Raw genomic sequence first — 26,670 nt, 5'->3', positions numbered from 1 at the left:
GTTCTCACTGGAGTCCCCCAAAGTCCCGGGTCGTGTGTTCGGATCACTTCGTTTCTGGTAAATATAAGGAACAAAAATCCACCTTCTTAACCACAACTTGGCTATACCGTCCGTGCTAATGTTGTACTTGTTGAATTTGTACCTTATAACGTTCGACAGCTGAAGTTGTTGTTGTACAAAAATAACATGCGGTATATACTATATAGTCTATAGCCTAGCTAGCTATTTTCGAAAACCGGACAACGAGAGGATACCAAAGGCAGCGTTAAGATGGACACCACCGGGAAAACGTAAGCCAGGGCGGCCAAAGAACACCTGGCGAAGAACAGTTGTACTTGAACAATACATGTAGCCCTCAAATCTCTCAATATTTTATACACTAACACTTGATCTTGTTGTTGATAACTTCCGCATCTCTTTCTTGGTAGCGCGCAGGCTAAGCTAACTAGCAAGCTAAGCTAAGCCTGAGAAGCTTTAAAGTTCACTGAGACGAGTCTGACGCAAATAATACATTTTCGTTTTTTCACACGATATGCGAATAAGTAAAAATGCGTAAATGAAGGATTTAACGCCGACTTCCAAGCCACAACGCTCGTTAAATGCTTTTTCTGTCAATGCTGTGTTCGCTGTGAGCTGCTTTGTTTTCAACCAATTCCCGGTTGCTAGGGGATTGGTAGGCGGAAGTGACGTAGGTCCGCCCTCACCCATATACTCTGATGATGAATTTGTGTGATGACTGTATTATGATGATAGTATATATTTGTACCATGAATTGATTTACGTGTACCCCGACTCAAACAAGTTGAAAAACTTATTGGGGTGTTTTTTGAAAAAAAAAAAGTAATTTATTTTATTTTATATTTTATTAAATCAACATAGAAAAAACACAAGATACACTTTCAACTAGTGCATCAACCCCAAAAAAACAACAACCTCCCTCCACCATTCACACTCATCCACACCCACTCACTCTTTCTGCTACCAATATTCTGGTTCCCACAACATGAACAACACATCTGCAGGGGCCACAGTCCCTGAAGCACACATGGTTGTATGTGTTGCTGGTCCACTTACATTTTCATTAATTGCTATTTTTTATGTAATTATTTTAATTTTATTTTACTTTCTTTTTTCATCCAAGAAAATGTTTATTTATTTATCTTATTTTATTTCATTTAAGAAAAAAAAAGAAAAAAAAAAGGACCCTATCTTCACCAGACCATTGATTGATTGATTGAGACTTTTATTAGTATATTGCACAGTACAGTACATATTCCGTACAATTGAACACTAAATGGTAACACCCCAATAAGTTTTTCAACTTGTTTGAACCAATGACCAGGTTGTAAATGAAATTAAATTTGTTTAAAGGGTTTTTAAAACCAGGTCCAGTCCAGATAATGTCCAAGTCGGGCTCAGCAACACACACCTTCATTCATGTACAATGAAAATAAAAAATTGCATATAATATATAAACAAATTAGCATTTTCAGAAAAAGCATTTATGTACAGTCCAGATTATGTCCAGGTCACTCAAATTAGGGAACACAACAACAGATAGCAAATAATGTATAAACATAATTACACTTTCAAAATAAGCCTTTGAGGACTTCCCATCTTTTTTTATGTTTTTTGGCATCATTATCGTTTTCAACCATGTAACTTTCTAAAGTTAAAAAATACTGAATAAATGTTTTAAAGAAAGTAATACTAAGTGAATATCTGTACTATAATTAAATGGATTAAATCGTGATTGTCAATGAACTCTCCTAAAATAACAGAAACCACATCAAGCTTCATAAAACTTATTGGGGTGTTACCATTTAGAGGTCAATTGTACGGAATATGTACCGTACTGTGCAATCTACTAATAAGGGTTTCAATCAATCAATCAATAGTACGCACACCTCTTATGGTTGAGGACTTCACATTAGTCGCATCATTTTGGTCTCGACCTCTGTATGTATGATGAGTTCATCGCAGATCTTCAAGATGCAACCTTTTTGTATATTGTTTTGTATATTGTACAGTATTTTGTATATTGTACAGGATTGCTTATTATCTTTATAGGATAGTAGTCTGTTTATTTCAATTCTTGTTTTTTATCTTTATTACTTCTTGTGTCATTTATTTTCATCCCATATTTGTTTCCACTACCGCACCTTAAACTGAAGTCCTTAATCTCGTTATATGCAAATATAATGACAATAAAGTTAATTCTATTCTATTCTATTTAAACACATTTGAATAATAGGATGTTGAGACTGATTTGGTGGATTTAAAAGATTCATTTTTTATCAATGAAATTGTAAATGGGTATTTGGTAGGGTAGATTTGAAATGTATTGTATTTTGCATATCATATTGCTGAATTTCCCCCAGGGATCAATAAAGTACTTTCTACTCTATTCTATATGATGATGTATATTTTAACTGTGGGTCATAAGCTGTGTGCTTCTACGGATGACCTTTTTGCAGAACGGACTCTGATATTAACAAAAGAAACAATAATGTAAAACAAAATTATGTCTGTGTAACATAATAAATAAATACCAAAAAAAACAACTTTTTTTTTTATTGTGTTTTTATATGGACTTTTATTTTGACAACACGTTTAATAATCGAACAGGAAGTAATGCAGTGAGAGGAGAGAACGATGACTCCCTCTAGCGGTTGTAGGTCAAAAGCGGCTGGCTTCAGCCATCATCTGTCTTTTAAACTCAAATATGACTATAAACGACACATTTTAATTGTTAATAACGATGGCATTTTATCTATATCTCATCGATTTAGCCATGACAAAAAAAACTGTCATCTCTTGCTGTGGTAGTTCACATGTTTTCCACTAGATGGCAGACAACTACACAGAGCTGTGTATAGAGAAGTATGGACGATCTGGTCGCAAACATGGCGCCCGGTAGTCACGTGAGGGGCTTTCGACCAATCATGTAAGAGATCGTCCGACCCATACTCTCTCTGATTGGTTAAAAAGTCCATCACGTGGTTTTAGGACGCCTTGTTTGGGACCAACTCTGAAACCGAGATTTAAAAAAAGTTGCAATACTGTGAAAAAAGATTTCATAAAATAAATAAATAAATACTTGTATATATATAACATTTATAAGAAAAATATGCCATTTTACAGGATCAAAGTCAAATATATTCTGAAAAATTATTTTTTTTAATGAGAAAAACGCAATATCTTAATATAAGGAATATATTAAGAAAAAAGGTATGCAGTTTTACAAGACTAGAATCAAATATATTGTGTAATAATTTATTTAAAAAAAAAGTTGCAATATTTTGAAAAAAGTTTTCATAAAATGAATAAATAAATAAAAAAACGTTATAAAAAAAATATGCCATTTTACAGAATTAAAGTCAAATATATTGTGAAACAGTATTTTATTTTTTTATGAGAAATACGCAATATTCTGAGAAAAAAGTTATCCTAATATAATAAATATTTTAAGAAAAAAAGATATGCAGTTTTACATTACTAAAGTCAAATATATTGTGGATTATTTTTTTTTTTAAAGTTGCACTACTGTGAAAAAAAAGTTTTCATAAAATAAATAAATGAATAAATATATATATAAAATGTAATCATTTTCATGAAATAAATAAAATAAAATATATTTTAAAAAAAAATATATATATATACATATAGTTTATAAGAAAAAAATTAAAATTTTACGGGATTAAAGTCAAATATATTGTGAAAAAGTATTTTCTTTTTTTATGAGAAATACGCAATATTGTGAGAAAAAACTTATCTTAATGTAAGAAATATTTTAAGAAAAAAAGTGTGCAGTTTTACATTACTAGAGTCAAATATATTGTGAAAAAATGTATATAAAAAAAAGTTGCAATAATGTGAAAAAAAAGTTTTCATAAAATGAATAAATAAATAAATGTATATATATATAAAAGTTATAAGAAAAAAATATGCCATTTTACAGAATTAAAGTCAAATACATTGTAAAACAGTATTTTATTTTTTTATGAGAAATACGCAATATTGTGAGAAAAAAAGTTATCCTAATATAATAAATATTTTAAGAAAAAAAGATATGCAGTTTTACATTACTAAAGTCAAATATATTGTGGATTTTTTTTTTTTTTTTTTAAAGTTGCACTACTGTGAAAAAAAAGTTTTCATAAAATAAATAAATGAATAAATATATATATAAAATTTAATCATTTTCATAAAATAAATAAAATAAAATATATTTAAAAAAAAACAAATATATATACATATAGTTTATAAGAAAATATATGCCATTTTACGGGATTAAAGTCAAATATATTGTGAAAAAGTATTTTCTTTTTTTTATGAGAAATACGCAATATTGTGAGAAAAAACTTATCTTACTGTAAGAAATATTTTAAGAAAAAAAGTGTGCAGTTTTACATTACTAGAGTCAAATATATTGTGAAAAAATGTATATAAAAAAAAAGTTGCAATAATGTGAAAAAGTTTTCATAAAATGAATAAATAAATAAATGTATATATATATATAAAAGTTATAAGAAAAAAATATGCCATTTTACAGAATTAAAGTCAAATACATTGTGAAACAGTATTTTATTTTTTTATGAGAAATACGCAATATTGTGAGAAAAAAGTTATCCTAATATAATAAATATTTTAAGAAAAAAAGATATGCAGTTTTACATTACTAAAGTCAAATATATTGTGGATTTATTTTTTTTAAAGTTGCACTACTGTGAAAAAAAAGTTTTTATAAAATAAATAAATGAATAAATATATATATATAAAATGTAATCATTTTCATAAAATAAATAAAATAAAATATATTTAAAATATATATATATATACATATAGTTTATAAGAAAAAATATGCCATTTTACGGGATTAAAGTCAAATATATTGTGAAAAAGTATTTTCTTTTTTTATGAGAAATACGCACTATTGTGAGAAAAAACTTATCTTAATGTAAGAAATATTTTAAGAAAAAAAGTGTGCAGTTTTACATTACTAGAGTCAAATATATTGTGGAAAAAATGTATATAAAAAAAGTTGCAATAATGTGAAAAAAAGTTTTCATAAAATAAAATAAATAAATAAATAAAAAAATAAAAAAATACAATGTATATATATATATATATATATATATATATATATATATATATATATATATATATATATATATATATATATATATATAAAACTTACATGTAAAAACAAGCATATAAAGAGAAGTGTAAAAAACCCTTATGGCTGAATTGTATTGCGGCGATACGGATCCTAATAGGGGGGATATCGACAGGGTCGACAGTTGCATCGGCCCGGCCGGCCCATATCAGCTGCAGCAGTTTGTCACCCGAGAGTGTGAGCGTCATCACTTAGTTTAGTTTAGTTCTCCCCACGACCACGCAACTTGCTGGAGCAGCCGGCCTGCGTGGATCATGTAGGATCTTCTTCTTCTCCTTTTCCCTTCCTTTTTTTTATACCGTTTTTCTACTCTGAAGTTGTCGCCATTGCCCGCGTCGGCTGCAGAAAGTTGGGTGGAAACTCTCCAGCGTCACGTCGACACGAGTGGGAAGTATTTGGCCCGACTGGACTCTCGCCATGAGGTAAGAAGACACTATCATCTTTTCTTCCATACATCTTTTTCACATCGATTACAACTGGACTTGATATCGACTTTTGTTGTTGTTGTTGTTGTTGTCAGCTTTGTTGCAACTGATCTCACTTCAACTATTTGATTTATATATTTTATAACTTATTTAGTCTTTTAAAATTCATTCGGTTTTAAAGAATATATCCATGAATTGTTTGACATTTCTTCATTTTTTATGTAGCTAATTGAAAAAATCAATTGCATATTTTAAAATAAAGTTAAAAAGAAATTGTTTAAAATGTAATTAAAACATTTTAATACCAATTTTAGGAAAAAAATGCATGTATTTTTTACTATAATAATTTAATTTTGGCTTCAACTTTGTTGCAACTTGCTTGTGTTGCAGTTTGGATGAGAAGATCTCACTTAAACTATTTTATTTATTCATCTTTATTGACTGGCATGTATAGTTTATAACTTATTTACTCTTTTAAAATTGTGTATTCATTTATTCATTTGGTTTTAAAGAATATATCCATGAATTGTTTGACATTTCTTCATTTTTTTATGTAGCTAATTGAAAAAATCAATTGCATATTTTAAAATAAAGTTTAAAAAAAATTGTTTAAAATGTAATTAAAACATTTTAATACCAATTTTAGGAAAAAAATGCATGTATTTTTTACTATAATATTTTAATTTTGGCGTCAACTTTGTTGCAACTTGCTTGTGTCGCAGTTTGGATGAGAAGATCTCACTTAAACTATTTTATTTATTCATCTTTATTGACTGGCATATATAGTTTATAACTTATTTACTCTTTTAAAATTGTGTATTCATTTATTCATTTGGTTTTAAAGAATATATCCATGAATTGTTTGACATTTCTTCATTTTTTTATGTAGCTAATTGAAAAAATCAATTGCATATTTTAAAATAAAGTTGAAAAAAAATTGTTTAAAATGTAATTAAAACATTTTAATACCAATTTTAGGAAAAAAATGCATGTATTTTTTACTATAATATTTTAATTTTAGCGTCAACTTTGTTGCAACTTGCTTGTGTCGCAGTTTGGATGAGAAGATCTCACTTAAACTATTTTAATTATTCATCTTTATTGACTGGCATATATAGTTTATAACTTATTTACTCTTTTAAAATTGTGTATTCATTTATTCATTTGGTTTTAAAGAATATATCCATGAATTGTTTGACATTTCTTTATTTTTAATGTGGCTAATTTAAAAAAATCAATTGCATATTTTAAAATAAAATAACAAATGTTTAAAATTGTATTCAAAAATGTTAATTTTAGGAAAAAAAGCATGTATTTTTTACTATAATATTTTTATTTTGGCTTCAACTTTGTTGCTGTCGACCAGCAACTTGCTCGTGTTGCATTTTGACGTGGAAAATGTCAAATTATTTGATTTATTCATTTTTATTTACTTGTCATGTATAGTTTATAACTTATTTACTCTCTTAAAATTATGTATTCATTTGGTTTTAAAGAATATATCCATGAATTGTTTGACATTTTTTATTTTTAATGTAGCTAATTGAAAAAATCAATTGCATATTTTAAAATAAAGTACTTTTTTTGTTTTAAATTGTATTCAAAAAAATTAATACAATTTGTTTTTTAAAAAAGCACATAATTTTTACAATAATATTTAAATTTTGGCGTCAGATTTCCCTCACACAATGTCTAATTATTTTATTTATTCATTTTTATTTACTGTCATATATAGTTTATAACTTATTTACTCTTTTAAAATTGTGTATTAATTTATTCATTTAGTTTTAAAAAATATATAAATGAATTGTTTGACATTTCTTTATTTTTGATTTAGCTAATTGAAAAAATCAATTGCATATTTTAAAATAAAGTCAAAATGTGTGGTTTCACTATATGGCACATGTTTATGACAGTGTTGTTTAGTGTGGTTTCACTATTAGGCACATGTTTATGACAGTGCTGTTTAGTGTGGTTTCACTATTAGGCACATATTTATGACAGTGTTTTTTTAGTGTGGTTTCACTATATGGCACATGTTTATGACAGTGTTGTTTAGTGTGGTTTCACTATTAGGCACATATTTATGACAGTGTTGTTTAGTGTGGTTTCACTATATGGCACATATTTATGACAGTGTTTTTTAGTGTGGTTTCACTATATGGCACATATTTATGACAGTGTTGTTTAGTGGGGTTTCACTATTAGGCACATATTTATGACAGTGTTGTTTAGTGTGGTTTCACTATATGGCACATATTTATGACAGTGTTGTTTAGTGGGGTTTCACTATTAGGCACATATTTATGACAGTGTTGTTTAGTGTGGTTTCACTATATGGCACATATTTATGACAGTGTTGTTTAGTGTGGTTTCACTATATGGCACATGTTTATGACAGTGTTGTTTAGTGTGGTTTCACTATATGGCACATGTTTATGACAGTGTTTTTTAGTGTGGTTTCACTATATGGCACATATTTATGACAGTGTTGTTTAGTGTGGTTTCACTATATGGCAAATATTTATGACAGTGTTGTTTAGTGGGGTTTCACTATTAGGCACATATTTATGACAGTGTTGTTTAGTGTGGTTTCACTATATGGCACATATTTATGACAGTGTTGTTTAGTGGGGTTTCACTATTAGGCACATATTTATGACAGTGTTGTTTAGTGTGGTTTCACTATATGGCACATATTTATGACAGTGTTGTTTAGTGTGGTTTCACTATATGGCACATGTTTATGACAGTGTTGTTTAGTGTGGTTTCACTATATGGCACATATTTATGACAGTGTTGTTTAGTGTGGTTTCACTATATGGCACATATTTATGACAGTGTTGTTTAGTGTGGTTTCACTATATGGCACATATTTATGACAGTGTTGTTTAGTGTGGTTTCACTATATGGCACATATTTATGACAGTGTTGTTTAGTGTGGTTTCACTATATGGCACATATTTATGACAGTGTTGTTTAGTGTGGTTTCACTATATGGCACATATTTATGACAGTGTTGTTTAGTGTGTTTTCACTATATGGCACATATTTATGACAGTGTTGTTTAGTGTGGTTTCACTATATGGCACATGTTTATGACAGTGTTGTTTAGTGTGGTTTCACTATATGGCACATATTTATGACAGTGTTGTTTAGTGTGGTTTCACTATATGGCACATGTTTATGACAGTGTTGTTTAGTGTGTTTTCACTATATGGCACATATTTATGACAGTGTTGTTTAGTGTGGTTTCACTATATGGCACATGTTTATGGCAATGTTGTTTAGTGTGGTTTCACTATTAGGCACATATTTATGACAGTGTTGTTTAGTGTGGTTTCACTATATGGCACATATTTATGACAGTGTTGTTTAGTGTGGTTTCACTATACGGCACATATTTATGACAGTGTTGTTTAGTGTGGTTTCACTATATGGCACATGTTTATGACAGTGTTGTTTAGTGTGGTTTCACTATATGGCACATGTTTATGACAGTGTTGTTTAGTGTGGTTTCACTATATGGCACATGTTTATGACAGTGTTGTTTAGTGTGGTTTCACTATATGGCACATGTTTATGACAGTGTTGTTTAGTGTGGTTTCACTATATGGCACACGTTTATGACAGTGTTTTTTAGTGTGGTTTCGCTATGTGGCACATGTTTATGACAGTGTTGTTTAGTGTGGTTTCGCTATTAGGCACATATTTATGACAGTGTTGTTTAGTGTGGTTTCACTATATGGCACATGTTTATGACAGTGTTGTTTAGTGTGGTTTCACTGTATGGCACATGTTTATGACAGTGTTTAGTGTGGTTTCACTATATGGCACATATTTATGACAGTGTTGTTTAGTGTGGTTTCACTATATGGCAAATGTTTATGACAGTGTTGTTTAGTGTGGTTTCACTGTATGGCACATGTTTATGACAGTGTTTAGTGTGGTTTCACTATATGGCACATATTTATGACAGTGTTGTTTAGTGTGGTTTCACTATATGGCACATGTTGATGACAGTGTTGTTTAGTGTGGTTTCACTATATGGCACACGTTTATGACAGTGTTTTTTAGTGTGGTTTCACTATGTGGCACATGTTTATGACAGTGTTGTTTAGTGTGGTTTCGCTATTAGGCACATATTTATGACAGTGTTGTTTAGTGTGGTTTCACTATATGGCACATGTTTATGACAGCGTTGTTTAGTGTGGTTTCACTATGTAGCACATGTTTATGACAGTGTTGTTGAGTGTGGTTTCACTATATGGCACATGTTTATGACAGTGTTGTTTAGTGTGGTTTCACTATATGGCACATGTTTATGACAGCGTTGTTTAGTGTGGTTTCACTATGTGGCACATGTTTATGACAGTGTTGTTGAGTGTGGTTTCACTATATGGCACATGTTTATGACAGTGTTGTTTAGTGTGGTTTCACTATATGGCACATGTTTATGACAGTGTTTTTTAGTGTGGTTTCACTATATGGCACATGTTGATGACAGTGTTGTTTAGTGTGGTTTCACTATATGGCACACGTTTATGACAGTGTTTTTTAGTGTGGTTTCACTATGTGGCACATGTTTATGACAGTGTTGTTTAGTGTGGTTTCGCTATTAGGCACATATTTATGACAGTGTTGTTTAGTGTGGTTTCACTATATGGCACATGTTTATGACAGTGTTGTTTAGTGTGGTTTCACTGTATGGCACATGTTTATGACAGTGTTTAGTGTGGTTTCACTATATGGCACATGTTTATGACAGTGTTGTTTAGTGTGGTTTCACTATATGGCACATGTTTATGACAGTGTTGTTTAGTGTGGTTTCACTATATGGCACATGTTTATGACAGTGTTGTTTAGTGTGGTTTCACTATATGGCACATGTTTATGACAGTGTTGTTTAGTGTGGTTTCACTATATGGCAAATGTTTATGACAGTGTTGTTTAGTGTGGTTTCACTGTATGGCACATATTTATGACAGTGTTTATTGTGGTTTCACTATATGGCACATATTTATGACAGTGTTGTTTAGTGTGGTTTCACTATATGGCACATGTTGATGACAGTGTTGTTTAGTGTGGTTTCACTATATGGCACACGTTTATGACAGTGTTTTTTAGTGTGGTTTCACTATGTGGCACATGTTTATGACAGTGTTGTTTAGTGTGGTTTCGCTATTAGGCACATATTTATGACAGTGTTGTTTAGTGTGGTTTCACTATATGGCACATGTTTATGACAGCGTTGTTTAGTGTGGTTTCACTATGTGGCACATGTTTATGACAGTGTTGTTGAGTGTGGTTTCACTATATGGCACATGTTTATGACAGTGTTGTTTAGTGTGGTTTCACTATATGGCACATGTTTATGACAGTGTTGTTTAGTGTGGTTTCACTATATGGCACATGTTTATGACAGTGTTGTTTAGTGTGGTTTCACTATATGGCACATGTTTATGACAGTTGTTGACGTTGTTTATACAGATAGATTTTAGCCGCTAATAAGCCCAAATGCGTCCGTTCTCCCTTTTCTGTCTACACACTTTGTCTGCTTGTAAGTACTCTGTGTGCGCGCACTGCCGAACATGCTCCTCTGCTCGTAAAACCAGCAATGACTCGACGGGACCGGTACGTTTCAGAGACGGTATAGTACTGAATATGATTGATGGGTATGGCGGTACTATAGTAGTACCGGTATAGGGTACAAGCCTACTTCCAAGTAGATGGAGTCTGAGACCCGTGCCCTGGACTGACATTTAGTTGGAAGCAACTCTGCATGTGTTGTGTAACACTGACGGGTGAGTTAGTTTCCTGGGGAACACCAAGACTGTGGCGCCGTGGGTCTTCTTGACTGAATGATCCCAGAAGAGCATCTGCTTTATTTCATCTCATCTTCTTCACTTCAATGCAAGAATGCGCCTCAGAGTCACGTCGTATTTTTTCTTTTTTCTTACTGGTCTTTGTGAATTACTGCTGAACAGGAGACAAAGGCTGCTTCATTGTTCCAGAGAAAGCCCTTAATTGATTCCAGCTGGAGGCCGACCCAAAGTGAACAGGAACTTCCATTTGCTACACTGCAGGATGGTCTCCTTTAGTGTTGGGGACCCCAAAAGCTGTAAACCTGAAGGGAAACTCAGATCAGCTGAGATCTGGGCCAATAAAAACCATGTCAAGAAATATGGCGATTGACACGTAATCAATATCAATGAAACAATGTGTTCCATAAAACTTTCAATATATTTATTTATTTATTTATTTATTTTTACAGACATAATTTTGTATTAAATTATTTAAAAATTTTTTGTGTTAATATCAGAGTCCATTCTGCAAAAAAGGTCATCCCTAGAAGCTTATGGACAGTTCAATATATATATATATATATATATATATATATATATATATATATATATATATATATATATATATATATATATATATATATATATATATATATATATATATATATATATGTATATATATATATATATATATATATATATATATATATGTATATATTATAAAATAATGTGAATGTTCTGAATGAGTTGAAATGGTTGGTGTTGGAATTTTTCAAAACGGTCGAGAAATGTTGAAGTAGTAACATTTTTAATTGACAAACGGTATTATGGAATTCCTGGAATTTTGGGAAAATTGGGAATTTTTTCGGTTCAAAAAACAACTTTAGTTGGAATGTTTTGACGGTGGAACGGATGAAAAATGTGGAAGGAGTAGTCCCCAGGAAAAAAAAGGTGAAAATAGGGTTTGAAAACCGGGAATTCCTGGAATTTTTCTGAACTTGGAAATATGATAGTTTGAATGTCCAGGATGAGTGGAATGTGTTAAAGGGGGAATGGTTTGAATCGATTGAAAAAGGTGGGAATTGTGCAACTTGGAAAAAATGTCCCATTCATTTTAATGGGAAGTTCCTGGAAATTTTTTGGAAAAGCGGGATTTTTTATAAAATGCTGAAAAAAATGTGAATGTTCTGAATGAGTTGAAATGGTTGGTGTTGAAATTTTTCAAATCTGTGGAGAAATGTTGAAGTAGTAACAGTTTTAATTAAGAAATGGTATTATGGAATTCTTGGAATTTCGGGAAAATTGAGAATTTTTCCAGTTCAACAAACAACTTGAGGTTTTTTGGTCCTGACTAAGAGGAATGTTTTGACGGTGGAACGCTTGAAATGGGTTGAAAAATGTGAAAGGAGTCATCGCACTAGAAAAGGTTGGAAATCAGGTTAGGAAAAAAGCAGGAATTCCTGGAAATTTGTTGAATGTGGAAAAGTGGTTGTTTGACTTTCCAGGATGAACTGAATGTGTTGAAGGGGGAATGGTTTGAATCGGTTGAAAAATGTGGGAATTGTGCTACTTGGAAAAAATGTCCCATTCATTTTATTGGGAAGTTCCTGGAATTTTTTTGGAAAAGCGGGATTTTTTATAAAATGCTGAAAAAATGCGAATGTTCTGAATGAGTTGAAATGGTTGGTGTTGGAATTTTTCAAATCGGTGGAGAAATGTTGAAGTAGTAACATTTTTAATTGACAAACGGTATTATGGAATTCCTGGAATTTCGGGAAAATTGGGAATTTTTTCGGTTCAAAAAACAACTTTAGTTTTTTTGTCCTGACTAAGAGGAATGTTTTGACGGTGGAACGGATGAAAAATGTGGAAGGAGTAGTCCCCAGAAAAAAAGGTGAAAATAGGGTTTGAAAAACCGGGAATTCTGGGAATTCCTGGAATTTTTTTGAACTTGCAAATATGATAGTTTGAATGTCCAGGATGAGTGGAATGTGTTGAAGGTGGAATGGTTTGAATCGATTGAAAAATGTGGGAATTGTGCAACTTGGAAAAATGTTTCCATTCATTTCAATTGGAACTTCCTGGAAATGTTCCCAACTAAGAAGAATGTTTTGACGGTGGAACGCTTGAAATGGGTGGAAAAATGTGAAAGGAGTCATCGCACTAGAAAAGGTTGGAAATCAGGTTAGAAAAAAACTGGAATTCCTGGAAATTTGTTGAACGTGGAAAAATGGTTGTTTGAATTTCCAGGATGAGTGGAATGTGTTGAAGGGGGAATGGTTTGAATCGGTTGAAAATTGTGGGAATTGTGCAACTTGGAAAAAATGTCCCATTCATTTTAATGGGAAGTTCCTGGATATTTTTTGGAAAAGCGGGATTTTTTATAAAATGCTGAAAAAGTGTGAATGTTCTGAATGAGTTGAAATGGTTGGTGTTGGAATTTTTCAAATCGGTGGAGAAATGTTGAAGTAGTAACAGTTTTAATTAAGAAATGGTATTATGGAATTCCTGGAATTTTGGGAAAATTGATAATTTTTCCAGTTCAAAAAACAACTTCAGTTTTTTTGGTCCTGACTCTGAGGAATGTTTTGACGGTGGAACGCTTGAAATGGGTTGAAAAATGTGAAAGGAGTCATCGCACTAGAAAAGGTTGGAAATAAGTTTAGAAAAAAGCAGGAATTCCTGGAAATTTGTTGAACTTGGGAAAGTGTTAGTTTGAATGTCCTGGATGAGTGGAATGTGTTGAAGGTGGAAATGGTTTTAAAAGGTTGAACAATGTGGGAATCGTGCAATTTGGAAAAATGTCCCATTCATTTCAATGGGAACTTCCTGGAAATTTAGGGGATTTCGGAAATGGCAGGATTTCTTTGAAGGCGCATGAATGTGCTGAATTGGTTGGTGTTGGAATTGTTTAAATCGGTCAAGAAATGTTGAAGTAGTAAACATTTTTTAAATGAGAAATGGTATTACGGAAATTCAGGAAAACCGGGAATTTTTTCCAGTTCTTAAACCAATTTGGTTTTTTGTCCTGACTAACATTGTTTGAATTTCCAGGATGAGTTGAATGTGTTGGTTTGAATCGGTTGAAAAATGTGGGAATTGTGAAAGTTTGAAAAATGTCCCATTCATTTCAATGGGAGCTTCCTGGAATTTTTTTGGAAAAGCGGGATTTTTTATAAAATGCTGAAAAAGTGTGAATGTTCTTAATGAGTTGAAATGGTTGGTGTTGGAATTTTTCAAATCGGTGGAGAAATGTTGAATTAGTAACATTTTAATTGAGAAATGGTATTATGGAATTCCTGGAATTTTGGGAAAATTGGGAATTTTTTCGGTTCAAAAAACAACTTTAGTTTTTTTGTCCTGACTAAGAGGAATGTTTTGACGGTGGAACGGATGAAAAATGTGGAAGGAGTAGTCCCCAGAAAAAAAGGTGAAAATAGGGTTTGAAAAACCGGGAATTCTGGGGATTCCTGGAATTTTTTTGAACTTGCAAATATGATAGTTTGAATGTCCAGGATGAGTGGAATGTGTTGAAGGTGGAATGGTTTGAATAGGTTGAAAAATGTGGGAATTGTGCAACTTGGAAAAATGTTTCATTCATTTCAATTAGAACTTCCTGGAAATGTTCCTGACTCAGAGGAATGTTTTGACGGTGGAACGCTTGAAATGGGTTGAAAAATGTGAAAGGAGTCATCGCACTAGAAAAGGTTGGAAATAAGGTTAGAAAAAAACTGGAATTCCTGGAAATTTGTTGAACGTGGAAAAATAGTTGTTTGAATGTCCAGGATGAGTGGAATGTGTTGAAGGGGGAATGGTTTGAATCGGTTGAAAAATGTGGGAATTGTGCAACTTGGAAAAAATGTCCCATTCATTTTAATGGGAAGTTCCTGGAAATTTTTTGGAAAAGCGGGATTTTTTATAAAATGCTGAAAAAAATGTGAATGTTCTGAATGAGTTGAAATGGTTGGTGTTGAAATTTTTCAAATCTGTGGAGAAATGTTGAAGTAGTAACAGTTTTAATTAAGAAATGGTATTATGGAATTCCTGGAATTTCGGGAAAATTGAGAATTTTTCCAGTTCAACAAACAACTTGAGGTTTTTTGGTCCTGACTAAGAGGAATGTTTTGACGGTGGAACGCTTGAAATGGGTTGAAAAATGTGAAAGGAGTCATCGCACTAGAAAAGGTTGGAAATCAGGTTAGGAAAAAAAGCAGGAATTCCTGGAAATTTGTTGAATGTGGAAAAGTGGTTGTTTGACTTTCCAGGATGAACTGAATGTGTTGAAGGGGGAATGGTTTGAATCGGTTGAAAAATGTGGGAATTGTGCTACTTGGAAAAAATGTCCCATTCATTTTATTGGGAAGTTCTTGGAAATTTTTTGGAAAAGCGGGATTTTTTATAAAATGCTGAAAAAATGTGAATGTTCTGAATGAGTTGAAATGGTTGGTGTTGGAATTTTTCAAATCGGTGGAGAAATGTTGAAGTAGTAACATTTTTAATTGACAAACGGTATTATGGAATTCCTGGAATTTCGGGAAAATTGGGAATTTTTTCGGTTCAAAAAACAACTTTAGTTTTTTTGTCCTGACTAAGAGGAATGTTTTGACGGTGGAACGGATGAAAAATGTGGAAGGAGTAGTCCACAGAAAAAAAAGGTGAAAATAGGGTTTGAAAAACCGGGAATTCTGGGAATTCCTGGAATTTTTTTAAACTTGGAAATATGATAGTTTGAATGTCCAGGATGAGTGGAATGTGTTGAAGGTGGAATGGTTTGAATCGGTTGAAAAATGTGGGAATTGTGCAACTTGGAAAATGTTTCCATTCATTTCAATTGGAACTTCCTGGAAATTTTCCTGACTCAGAAGAATGTTTTGACGGTGGAACGCTTGAAATGGGTGGAAAAATGTGAAAGGAGTCATCGCACTAGAAAAGGTTGGAAATCAGGTTAGGAAAAAACTGGAATTCCTGGAAATTTGTTGAACGTGGAAAAATGGTTGTTTGAATTTCCAGGATGGATTGAATGTGTTGAAGGGGGAATGGTTTGAATCGGTTGAAAAATGTGGGAATTGTGCAACTTGGAAAAAATATCCCATTCATTTCAATGGGAACTTCCTGGAATTTTTTTGGGAAAAGCGGGATTTTTTTATAAAATGCTGAAAAATTGTGAATGTTCTGAATGAGCTGAAATGGTTGGTGTTGGAATATTTCGAATCGGTCGAGAAATGTTGAAGTAGTAACATTTTAAATTGAGAAACGGTATTATGGAATTCCTGGAATTTCGGGAAAATTGGGAATTTTTCCTTAGTTTTTTTGTCCTGACTAAGAAGAATGTTTTAAAGGCCTACTGAAATGAATTTTTTTTATTTAAACGGGGATAGCAGATCTATTCTCTGTGTCATACTTGATCATTTCGCGATATTGCCATATTTTTGCTGAAAGGATTTAGTATAGAACAACGACGATAAAGATTGCAACTTTTGGTATCTGATAAAAAAAAGGCTTGCCCCTACCGGAAGTAGCGTGACGTAGTCAGTTGAACATATACGCAAAGTTCCCTATTGTTTACAATGATGGCCGCATGAAGTGAGAGAGATTCGGACCGAGAAAGCGACAATTTCCCCATTAATTTGAGCGAGGATGAAAGATTTGTGGATGAGTAAAGTGCAAGTGAAGGACTAGTGGGGAGTTGAAGCTATTCAGATAGGGAAGATGCTGTGAGAGCCGGGGGTGACCTGATATTCAGCTGGGAATGACTACAACAGTAAATAAACACAAGACATATATATACTCTATTAGCCACAACACAACCAGGCTTATATTTAATATGCCACAAATTAATCCTGCATAAAAACACCTGCGTGTTTGTTATGCTAGCTCCTAGCTCCTCTGCTAGCTCCTAGCTCCATAGAACACGCCAATACAATTCAAACACCTGATCAACACACACAATTACTCAGCCCAAAAGACCGTTTACCTAACCCAAGGTTCATAAAGCTTATATATTTTTAAAAAGTTACGTACGTGACGCGCACATACGGTCAAGTTATCGAATGTTTAGCAGCCAAGGCTGCATACTCACGGTACCTGATATTCAGCTGGGAATGACTACAACAGTAAATAAACACAAGACATATATATACTCTATTAGCCACAACACAACCAGGCTTATATTTAATATGCCACAAATTAATCCTGCATAATAACACCTGCGTGTTTGTTATGCTAGCTCCTAGCTGCTCTGCTAGCTCCTAGCTCCATAGAACACGCCAATACAATTCAAACACCCGATCAACACACACAATCACTCAGCCCAAAAGACCGTTCACCTAACCCAAGGTTCATAAAGCTTATATATTTTTAAAAAGTTACATACGTGACGCGCACGTACGGTACGGTACGTGTTATGCTAGCTCCTAGCTCCTCTGCTAGCTCCTAGCTCCATAGAACACGCCAATACAATTCAAACACATGATCAACACACACAATCACTCAGCCCAAAAGACCGTTCACCTAACCCAAGGTTCATAAAGCTTATATATTTTAAAAAAGTTACGTACATACGCAAAAAAAAGCCAAAGCTGCATACTCACAGTAGCACGTCTGCGTCTTTGTCATCCAAATCAAAGTAATCCTGGTAAGAGTCTGTGTTGTCCCAGTTCTCTACAGGCGTCTGTGTATCCAAATCAAAAGTCCTCCTGGTTAGAGTCTCTGTTATCCGAGTTCTTCCATCTTGACTGCATCTTTCGGGAATGTAAACAAAGAAGCGCCGGCTGTGTACTGTTGTGGCTGACTACGTTCGAAAAATACGTCCATTTCGCACCGACAACTTTCTTCTTTGCTTGCTCGGCTTCCTTCTCCATAATGCAATGAACATGATTGAAACAGATTCACGAACACAGATGTCCAGAATACTGTGGAATTATGAAATGAAAACAGAGCTTTTTCGTATCGGCTTCAATGTGGAAGGCATACCCGTGTTCGCCGGGCTACGTCACGCGCATACGTCATCCTCAGAGGCGTTTCGAACCGGAAGTTTAGCGGCAAATTTAAAATGTCACTTTATAAGTTAACCCGGCCGTATTGGCATGTGTTATAATGTTAAGATTTCATCATTGATATATAAACTATCAGACTGCGTGGTCGGTAGTAGTGGCTTTCAGTAGGCCTTTAAGGGTGGAACGCTTGAAATGGGTGGAAAAATGTGAAAGGAGTCATCGCACTAGAAAAGATTGGAAATCAGGTTAGAAAAAAACTGGAATTCCTGGAAATTTGTTGAACGTGGAAAAATGGTTGTTTGAATTTCCAGGATGAGTTGAATGTGTTGGTTTGAATCGGTTGAAAAATGTGGAAATTGTGGAAGTTTGAAAAATGGATCATTCATTTTAAATGGGGAAATGTAAACAAACACCATGGGTGGATCTACACCCGACATCCTCTGTAATGATACCAAGTACAGGAGCGTTTATAGTCCATACTACTACGATTACATTGATATTTTTTATCGTCTCAAAAATATTATTTTCCTTTTTTTCAATTCCTATTTGCAAGTACCAGTTTAAGTACTGGCACCATTTTCAAAGTACTGATTTAGTTGTAGTATTAAAAACCAAACCATAGTCATCCCTCCAGTGTCCTTGTCGTGCATAGGTCAAGGTGAAAGTCACCTTTTTAAGGACTGCATTCCTAACCAATGATGGTGCAGGCTTTTATTTCCAGCCCGCACATAACGCTGAGAGAGGCCAGTCAGATAAGCGCCGTCATCATGATTCGGGGTTATGAAATGTTACTAGCCCTGACAACCGTGGCCACACCCCCACGCACTCCGGTTGACGCCACAGATTACAGACAGAATGAGTGAGTTGGCTCCAAGGTCGTGCTGTCACATTTCCAGGAGGCATCGATGAGGTCATCTCCAGGGTTGTTTGTGTCGACGCCAACATTTCCGGCGCCGGCAGTCTCTTCCAGAACTGTCCACGTTACTGTGACTTTGGAGAAAATGTTAGCGTCGGCATTCAGCTGGCGTTTGTGACACAAGCCTGGCACATGTGTCTGGACTGGTAGGACACGCTGAAGGCAGGATCCCTCACAGCTGGCCTGGGAACATTTCCGTGTCTACCGGGTTGAACTTGATGACCATGGAGGACACCGGGAGGACACCGGGGATGACCGTGGAGGACACCGGGGGATGACCGTGGAGGACACCGGGAGGTGACCGTGGAGGACACCGGGAGGTGACCGTGGAGGACACTGGGAGGCGACCTTGGAGGACACCGGGAGGCGACCGTGGAGGACACCGGGAGGTGACCGTGGAGGACACCGGGGGATGACCGTGGAGGACACCGGGGGATGACCGTGGAGGACACCGGGGGATGACCGTGGAGGACACCGGGAGATGACCGTGGAGGACACCGGGGGATGACCGTGGAGGACCCCAGGGGATGACCGTGGAGGACACCAGGAGGTGACCATGGAGGACACCAGGAGGTGACCATGGAGGACACCAGGAGGTGACCATGGAGGACGCCAGGAGATGACCATGGAGGACACCAGGGGATGACCATGGAGGACACCAGGGGATGACCATGGAGGACACCAGGGGGTGACCATGGAGGACACCGGGAGATGACCATGGCGGACACCAAGAGATGACCATGGAGGACACTCCGGGAGGTGACCGTGGAGGACACCGGGAGATGACCGTGGAGGAGACCGGAAGGTGACCATGGAGGACACCGGGAGGTGACCATGGAGGACACCGGGAGATGACCATGGAGGACGCCGGGAGGTGACCATGGAGGACACCGGGAGATGACCGTGGAGGACACCGGGAGGTGACCATGGGGGACACCGGGAGGGGACCGTGGAGGACACCAGGAGATGACCATGGAGGACACCGGGAGGTGACCATGGAGGACACCGGGAGATGACCATGGAGGACACCGGGAGATGACCATGGAGGACACCGGGAGATGACCATGGAGGACACCGGGAGGTGACCATGGAGGACACCGGGAGATGACCATGGAGGACACCAGGAGATGACCATGGAGGACACCAGGAGATGACCATGGAGGACACCAGGAGATGACCATGGAGGACACCGGGAGGTGACCATGGGGGACACCGGGAGGTGACCATGGAGGACACCAGGAGATGACCATGGAGGACACCGGGAGATGACCATGGAGGACACCGGGAGATGACCATGGAGGACACCGGGAGATGACCATGGAGGACACCGGGAGGTGACCATGGGGGACACCGGGAGGTGACCATGGAGGACACCAGGAGGTGACCATGGAGGACACCGGGAGGTGACCATGGGGGACACCGGGGGATGACCATGGAGGACACCGGGAGGTGACCATGGGGGACACCGGGAGGGGACCGTGGAGGACACCAGGAGATGACCATGGAGGACACCAGGAGATGACCATGGAGGACACCGGGGGATGACCATGGAGGACACCAGGAGGTGACCATGGAGGACACCGGGAGGTGACCATGGGGGACACCGGGGGATGACCATGGAGGACACCGGGAGGTGACCATGGGGGACACCGGGAGGGGACCGTGGAGGACACCAGGAGATGACCATGGAGGACACCAGGAGATGACCATGGAGGACACCGGGAGGTGACCATGGGGGACACCGGGAGGTGACCATGGAGGACACCTGGAGATGACCATGGAGGACACCGGGAGGTGACCATGGGGGACACCGGGAGGTGACCATGGGGGACACCGGGAGGTCTGGGCTTCCCCACTTAGAATGCTGGGCTCAAATCATTGGTAGATGAAAGATTGAAAACTGTTGGTACTCTAGGCTAAAGTTACCCAGGCTTCTAAATCCTTTTTTAACAAGTAGTTTTAGTCCAGATCTTTGACAAGTAGTTTTAGTCCAGTTCATTAAGTAGTTTTAGTCCAGATCTTTAACAAGTAGTTTTAGTCCTGATCTTTAACAAGTAGTTTTAGTCCTGATCTTTAACAAGTAATTTTAGTCCAGATCTTTAACAAGTAGTTTTAGTCCAGATCTTTAACAAGTAATTTTAGTCCAGATCTTTAACAAGTAGTTTTAGTCCTGATCTTTAACAAGTAGTTTTAGTCCAGATATTTTACAAGTAGTTTTAGTCCAGATCTTTAACTAGTAGTTTTAGTCCAGATCTCAACCCAAGAGCCTTTATTTGGTTGACTGCTGTGTATTCTGAATAGAGGGTTTTTCTGCTGCCATTGTCAAACAGCACACTTGTGATAGAAACACTTGTGATAGAAACACTTGTGATAGAAACACTTGTGATAGAAACACTTGTGATAGAAACACTTGTGTATGAAACACTCTGATAGAAACACGTGTGATAGAAACACTTGTGATAGAAACACTCTGATAGAAACACTTGTGATAGAAACACTCTGATAGAAACACTTGTGATAGAAACACTTGTGATAGAAACACTTGTGATAGAAACACTCTGACAGAAACACTTGTGATAGAAACACTTGTGATAGAAACACTTGTGATAGAAACACTCTGACAGAAACACTTGTGATAGAAACACTCTGACAGAAACACTTGTGATAGAAACACTTGTGATAGAAACACTCTGATAGAAACACTTGTGATAGAAACACTTGTGATAGAAACACTTGTGATAGAAACACTCTGATAGAAACACTCTGATAGAAACACTTGTGATAGAAACACTTGTGATAGAAACACTTGTGATAGAAACACTCTGATAGAAACACTTGTGATAGAAACACTTGTGATAGAAACACTCTGATAGAAACACTTGTGATAGAAACACTTGTAATAGAAACACTTGTGATAGAAACACTTGTGATAGAAACACTTGTGATAGAAATACTAATATAAATATGATAAGTAATATTTATGTTGGTGTGTTGCTTGGTGTCCTGTGGTGGTGTCGACTGCTGCCACTCACATCATGGTGTGGTAGTGACATAGCACCATGCTGCCAACTCCCACCTGGGTGTCTAGTACTGGTCCAGACCTGGGAACATGAAAGTTATGTTGGGCATAACACAACTTTGTCCGCTTGTAAACCTTGAAGGACGCATGTCAGTCTAATCACACTAGAGTTGTACGCTATACCAATACTACAATGGTATCCTGGTACTGATCAATCCAAAACTGTACTATACTCTCTTTGAAAAGTACTGGTTCGTTGTCGTCGTCACGTGGTGACATTGCTGGTTTTAGGAGCAGAGGAGCATGTTGGGCAGCGCACACACACAGAGTACTTACAAGCAGACACAGTGTGTAGACAGAAAAGGGAGAATGGACGCATTTTGGTGTAAAAAGTCAAGATAAAGGTGAAGTTATAACACCGAAACACCCTCAGGAAGTGTTTTAGCTACTTCTAAATCACTAATCTTTGTCTGCATGGTGACAAATAAAGTGAGTTTCTTACAAGTATTATTATCACTGGAGGACGGGGAATATCTAAACATGCTTCACTACACATCGTAGGAGGATACAATAGCTCACCGCCGTCACAATGTAAACAAATGCCATGGGTGGATCTACACCTGACATCCACTGTAATGATACCAAGTACTGGAGTACTGATTAAGAGGAATTATTTGATGGTTGAAGTGGGTTGAAAAGTAGTCGCCAGAAAAAAGGGTGGAAATAGGGCTTTGCAAAAATTGGAATTCTGGAAAATCCTGGAATTTTTTTTACTTGGAAAAATGATAGTTTGAATGTCCAGGATGAGTGGAATGTGTTGAAGGTGGAATGCTTTGAATCGGTTGAAAAATGTGGGAATTGTGCAACTTGGAAAAATGTTCCATTCATTTCAATTGGAACTTCCTGGAAATGTTCCTGACTCAGAGGAATGTTTTGACGGTGGAACGCTTGAAATGGGTTGAAAAATGTGAAAGGAGTCATCGCACTAGAAAAGGTTGGAAATAAGGTTAGAAAAAAACTGGAATTCCTGGAAATTTGTTGAACGTGGAAAAATGGTTGTTTGACTTTCCAGGATGAATTGAATGTGTTGAAGGGGGAATGGTTTGAATCGATGGAAAAATGTGGGAATTGTGCAACTTGGAAAAAATGTCCCATTCACACGATCATGTTCTCCTGATTGTTTACCACTTTGTAACTCAGCCCACTCCCACCAGCAGGTGGACGCCTGCAACTTAAAACTCTTGTGCCTGCATGATGGCCATTCTGGAGGAAGGTGACCTTTTGTTGTCTTCAATTTGGGGGCGTTGATCATAGAAAAGTCCAACAAAGAGGATGTAGTATGGCTACGTTCACACTAGTGTTGTACGCTATACCACTACTAGTATAGTATCACACTAGTGTTGTACGCTATACCACTACTAGTATAGTATCACACTAGTGTTGTACGCTATACCACTACTAGTATAGTATCACACTAGTGTTGTACGCTATACCACTACTAGTATAGTATCAAAAACTGTACTATACTCTGCTTGAAAAGTAGCGCTTCCCGGGCATGACATTGCTGGTTGTAGGAGCAGAGGAGCATGTTGGGCAGCGCACACACACAGAGTACTTACAAGCAGACACAGTGTGTAGACAGAAAAGGGAGAATTTTGGTGTAAAAAGTCAAGATAAAGGTGAAGTTATAACACTGAAACACCCTCAGCAAGAGCTGCTTTAAGACAGTGTTTTAGCCACTTCTAAATCACTAATCCTCGTCTCCATGGCGACAAAGTACGTTTCCTGCAAGTAGTATTATCACTGGAGGACGAGGAATAGCTAAACATGCTTCACTACACACCGTAGGAGGATACAATAGCTCACCGGCGTCACAATGTAAACAAACGCCATGGGTGGATCTACACCTGACATCCACTGTAATGATACCAAGTACAAGAGCGTATCTAGTCGATACTACTATGATTACCCTAATATGTATATATATATATATATATATATATATATATATATATATATATATATATATATATATATATATATATATATATATATATATATATATATATATATATATATATATATATATATATATATATATATATAATGTTAGGGCTGCAACTAACAATTTGATAATCGATTAATCTGTCGATTATTACTTCGATTAATCGATTAATAATCAGATAAAAGAGACAAACTACAATTCTATCCTTTCCAGTATTTTATTGGGGGAAAAAACAGCATACTGGCACCATACTTATTTTGATTATTGTTTCTCAGCTGTTTGTACATGTTGCAGTTTATAAATAAAGGTTTATAATAAAAATAATAAAAAAAATAAAAAAATTTGCCTCTGCGCATAGCATAGATCCAACGAATCCATGACTAAATTCATCGCCAACTATTTTTATAATCGATTAGTTGTTGCAGCCCTAATATATATATATATATATATATATATATATATATATATATATATATATATATATATATATATATATATATATATATATATATGGGGCGAGGGTCACCACTTTGTTGCAGCCCTAATATATATATATATATATATATATATATATATATATATATATATATATATATATATATATATATATATATATATATATATATATATATTAGGGCTGCAACTAACAATTTGATAATCGATTAATCTGTCGATTATTACTTCGATTAATCGATTAATAATCGGATAAAAGAGACAGACTATCCTTTCCAGTATTTTATTGGAAAAAAACAGCATACTGGCACCATACTTATTTTGATTATTGTTTCTCAGCTGTTTGTACATGTTGCAGTTTATAAATAAAAAATAAAAAAATTAAATTGCCTCTGCGTACAGCATAGATCCAACGAATCGATGACTAAATTCATCGCCAACTATTTTTATAACCGATTTCAATCGATTTAATCGATTAGTTGTTGCAGCCCCAGTTTTAACCCAAGAAGCAGCACGACATGTTCTGTAGACACCAGGAAGTGTTTTACATGTCAAATCATGATAGGACTCCTTTAATGTCTTCTAGTCCTGCAAAAACTCCTTTCCTCTCAAATAAATACAAACCCCGTTTCCATATGAGTTGGGAAATGGTGTTAGATGTAAATATAAACGGAATACAATGATTTGCAAATCCTTTTCAAGCCATATTCAGTTGAATATGCTACAAAGACAACATATTTCATGTTCAAACTCATAAACATTTTTTTTTTGCAAAAAATAATCATTAACTTTATAATTTGATGGCAGCAACACGTGACAAAGAAGTTGTGAAAGGTGGCAATAAATACTGATAAAGTTGAGGAATGCTCATCAAACACTTATTTGGAACATCCCACAGGTGTGCAGGCTAATTGGGAACAGGTGGGTGCCATGATTGGGTATAAAAGTAGATTCCATGAAATGCTCAGTCATTCACAAACAAGGACGGGGCGAGGGTCACCACTTTGTCAACAAATGCCTGAGCAAATTGTTGAACAGTTTAAGAACAACCTTTCTCAAGCAGCTATTGCAAGGAATTTAGGGATGTCACCATCTACGCTCCGTAATATCATCAAAGAGAATGTGGAGAAATCACTGCACGTAAGCAGCTAAGCCCGTGACCTTCCATCCCTCAGGCTGTACTGCATCAAAAAGCCACATCAGTGTGTAAAGGATATCACCACATAGGCTCAGAAACACTTCAGAAACCCACTGTCAGTAACTACAGTTGGTCGCTACATCTGTAAGTGCAAGTTAAAGCTCTACTATGCAAAGCCAAAGCCATTTATCAACAACACCCAGAAACGCCGCCGGCTTCTCTGGGCCCGAGATCATCAAAGATGGACTGATGCAAAGTGGAAAAGTGTTCTGTGGTCTGACGAGTCCACATTTCAAATTGTTTTTGGAAATATTCGACGTCGTGTCATCCGGACCAAAGGGGAAGCGAACCATCCAGACGACTGTTATCGACGCAAAGTGTAAAAGGCAGCATGTGTGATGGTATGGGGGTGTATTAGTGGCCAAGACATGTTCTAGGGTCAAAGTGTAAAAGGCAGCATGTGTGATGGTATGGGGGTGTATTAGTGGTCAAGACATGGGTAACTTACACATCTGTGAAGGCACCATTAATGCTGAAAGGTACATACAGCTTTTGGAGCAACATATGTTGTTATCATGGACGCCCCTGCTTATTTCAGCAAGACAATGCCAAGCCACGTGTTACAACAGCGTGGCTTCGTAAAAAAAAGAGTGCGGGTACTTTCCTGGCCCGTCTGCAGTCTAGACCTGTCTCCCATGGAAAATGTGTGGCGCTTTATGAAGCCTAAAATATGAGA

The 26,670-nt window shown here is 36.0% G+C and overlaps 1 protein-coding gene across 1 annotated transcript in view; it reads left to right on the top strand.

Moving 5' to 3' along the window:
- The first annotated feature begins 5,338 nt into the window (after positions 1–5,338).
- Positions 5,339–26,670, top strand: part of enah (ENAH actin regulator) — a 99,995-nt gene continuing 78,663 nt past the window's right edge. Inside the window, exon 1 of the mRNA XM_062043269.1 lies at positions 5,339–5,601. Coding sequence (XP_061899253.1) covers positions 5,597–5,601 — 5 coding nt within the window. The 5' untranslated portion in view covers positions 5,339–5,596. The remainder of the gene's footprint in view (positions 5,602–26,670) is intronic.

Source organism: Entelurus aequoreus, linkage group LG03 (genome assembly GCF_033978785.1).
Source record: "Entelurus aequoreus isolate RoL-2023_Sb linkage group LG03, RoL_Eaeq_v1.1, whole genome shotgun sequence".
Classification (NCBI taxonomy): domain Eukaryota; kingdom Metazoa; phylum Chordata; class Actinopteri; order Syngnathiformes; family Syngnathidae; genus Entelurus; species Entelurus aequoreus.
The sequence above is the reverse complement of the archived record's forward strand: the minus strand, read 5'-3'. Positions and strand labels throughout refer to the sequence as shown.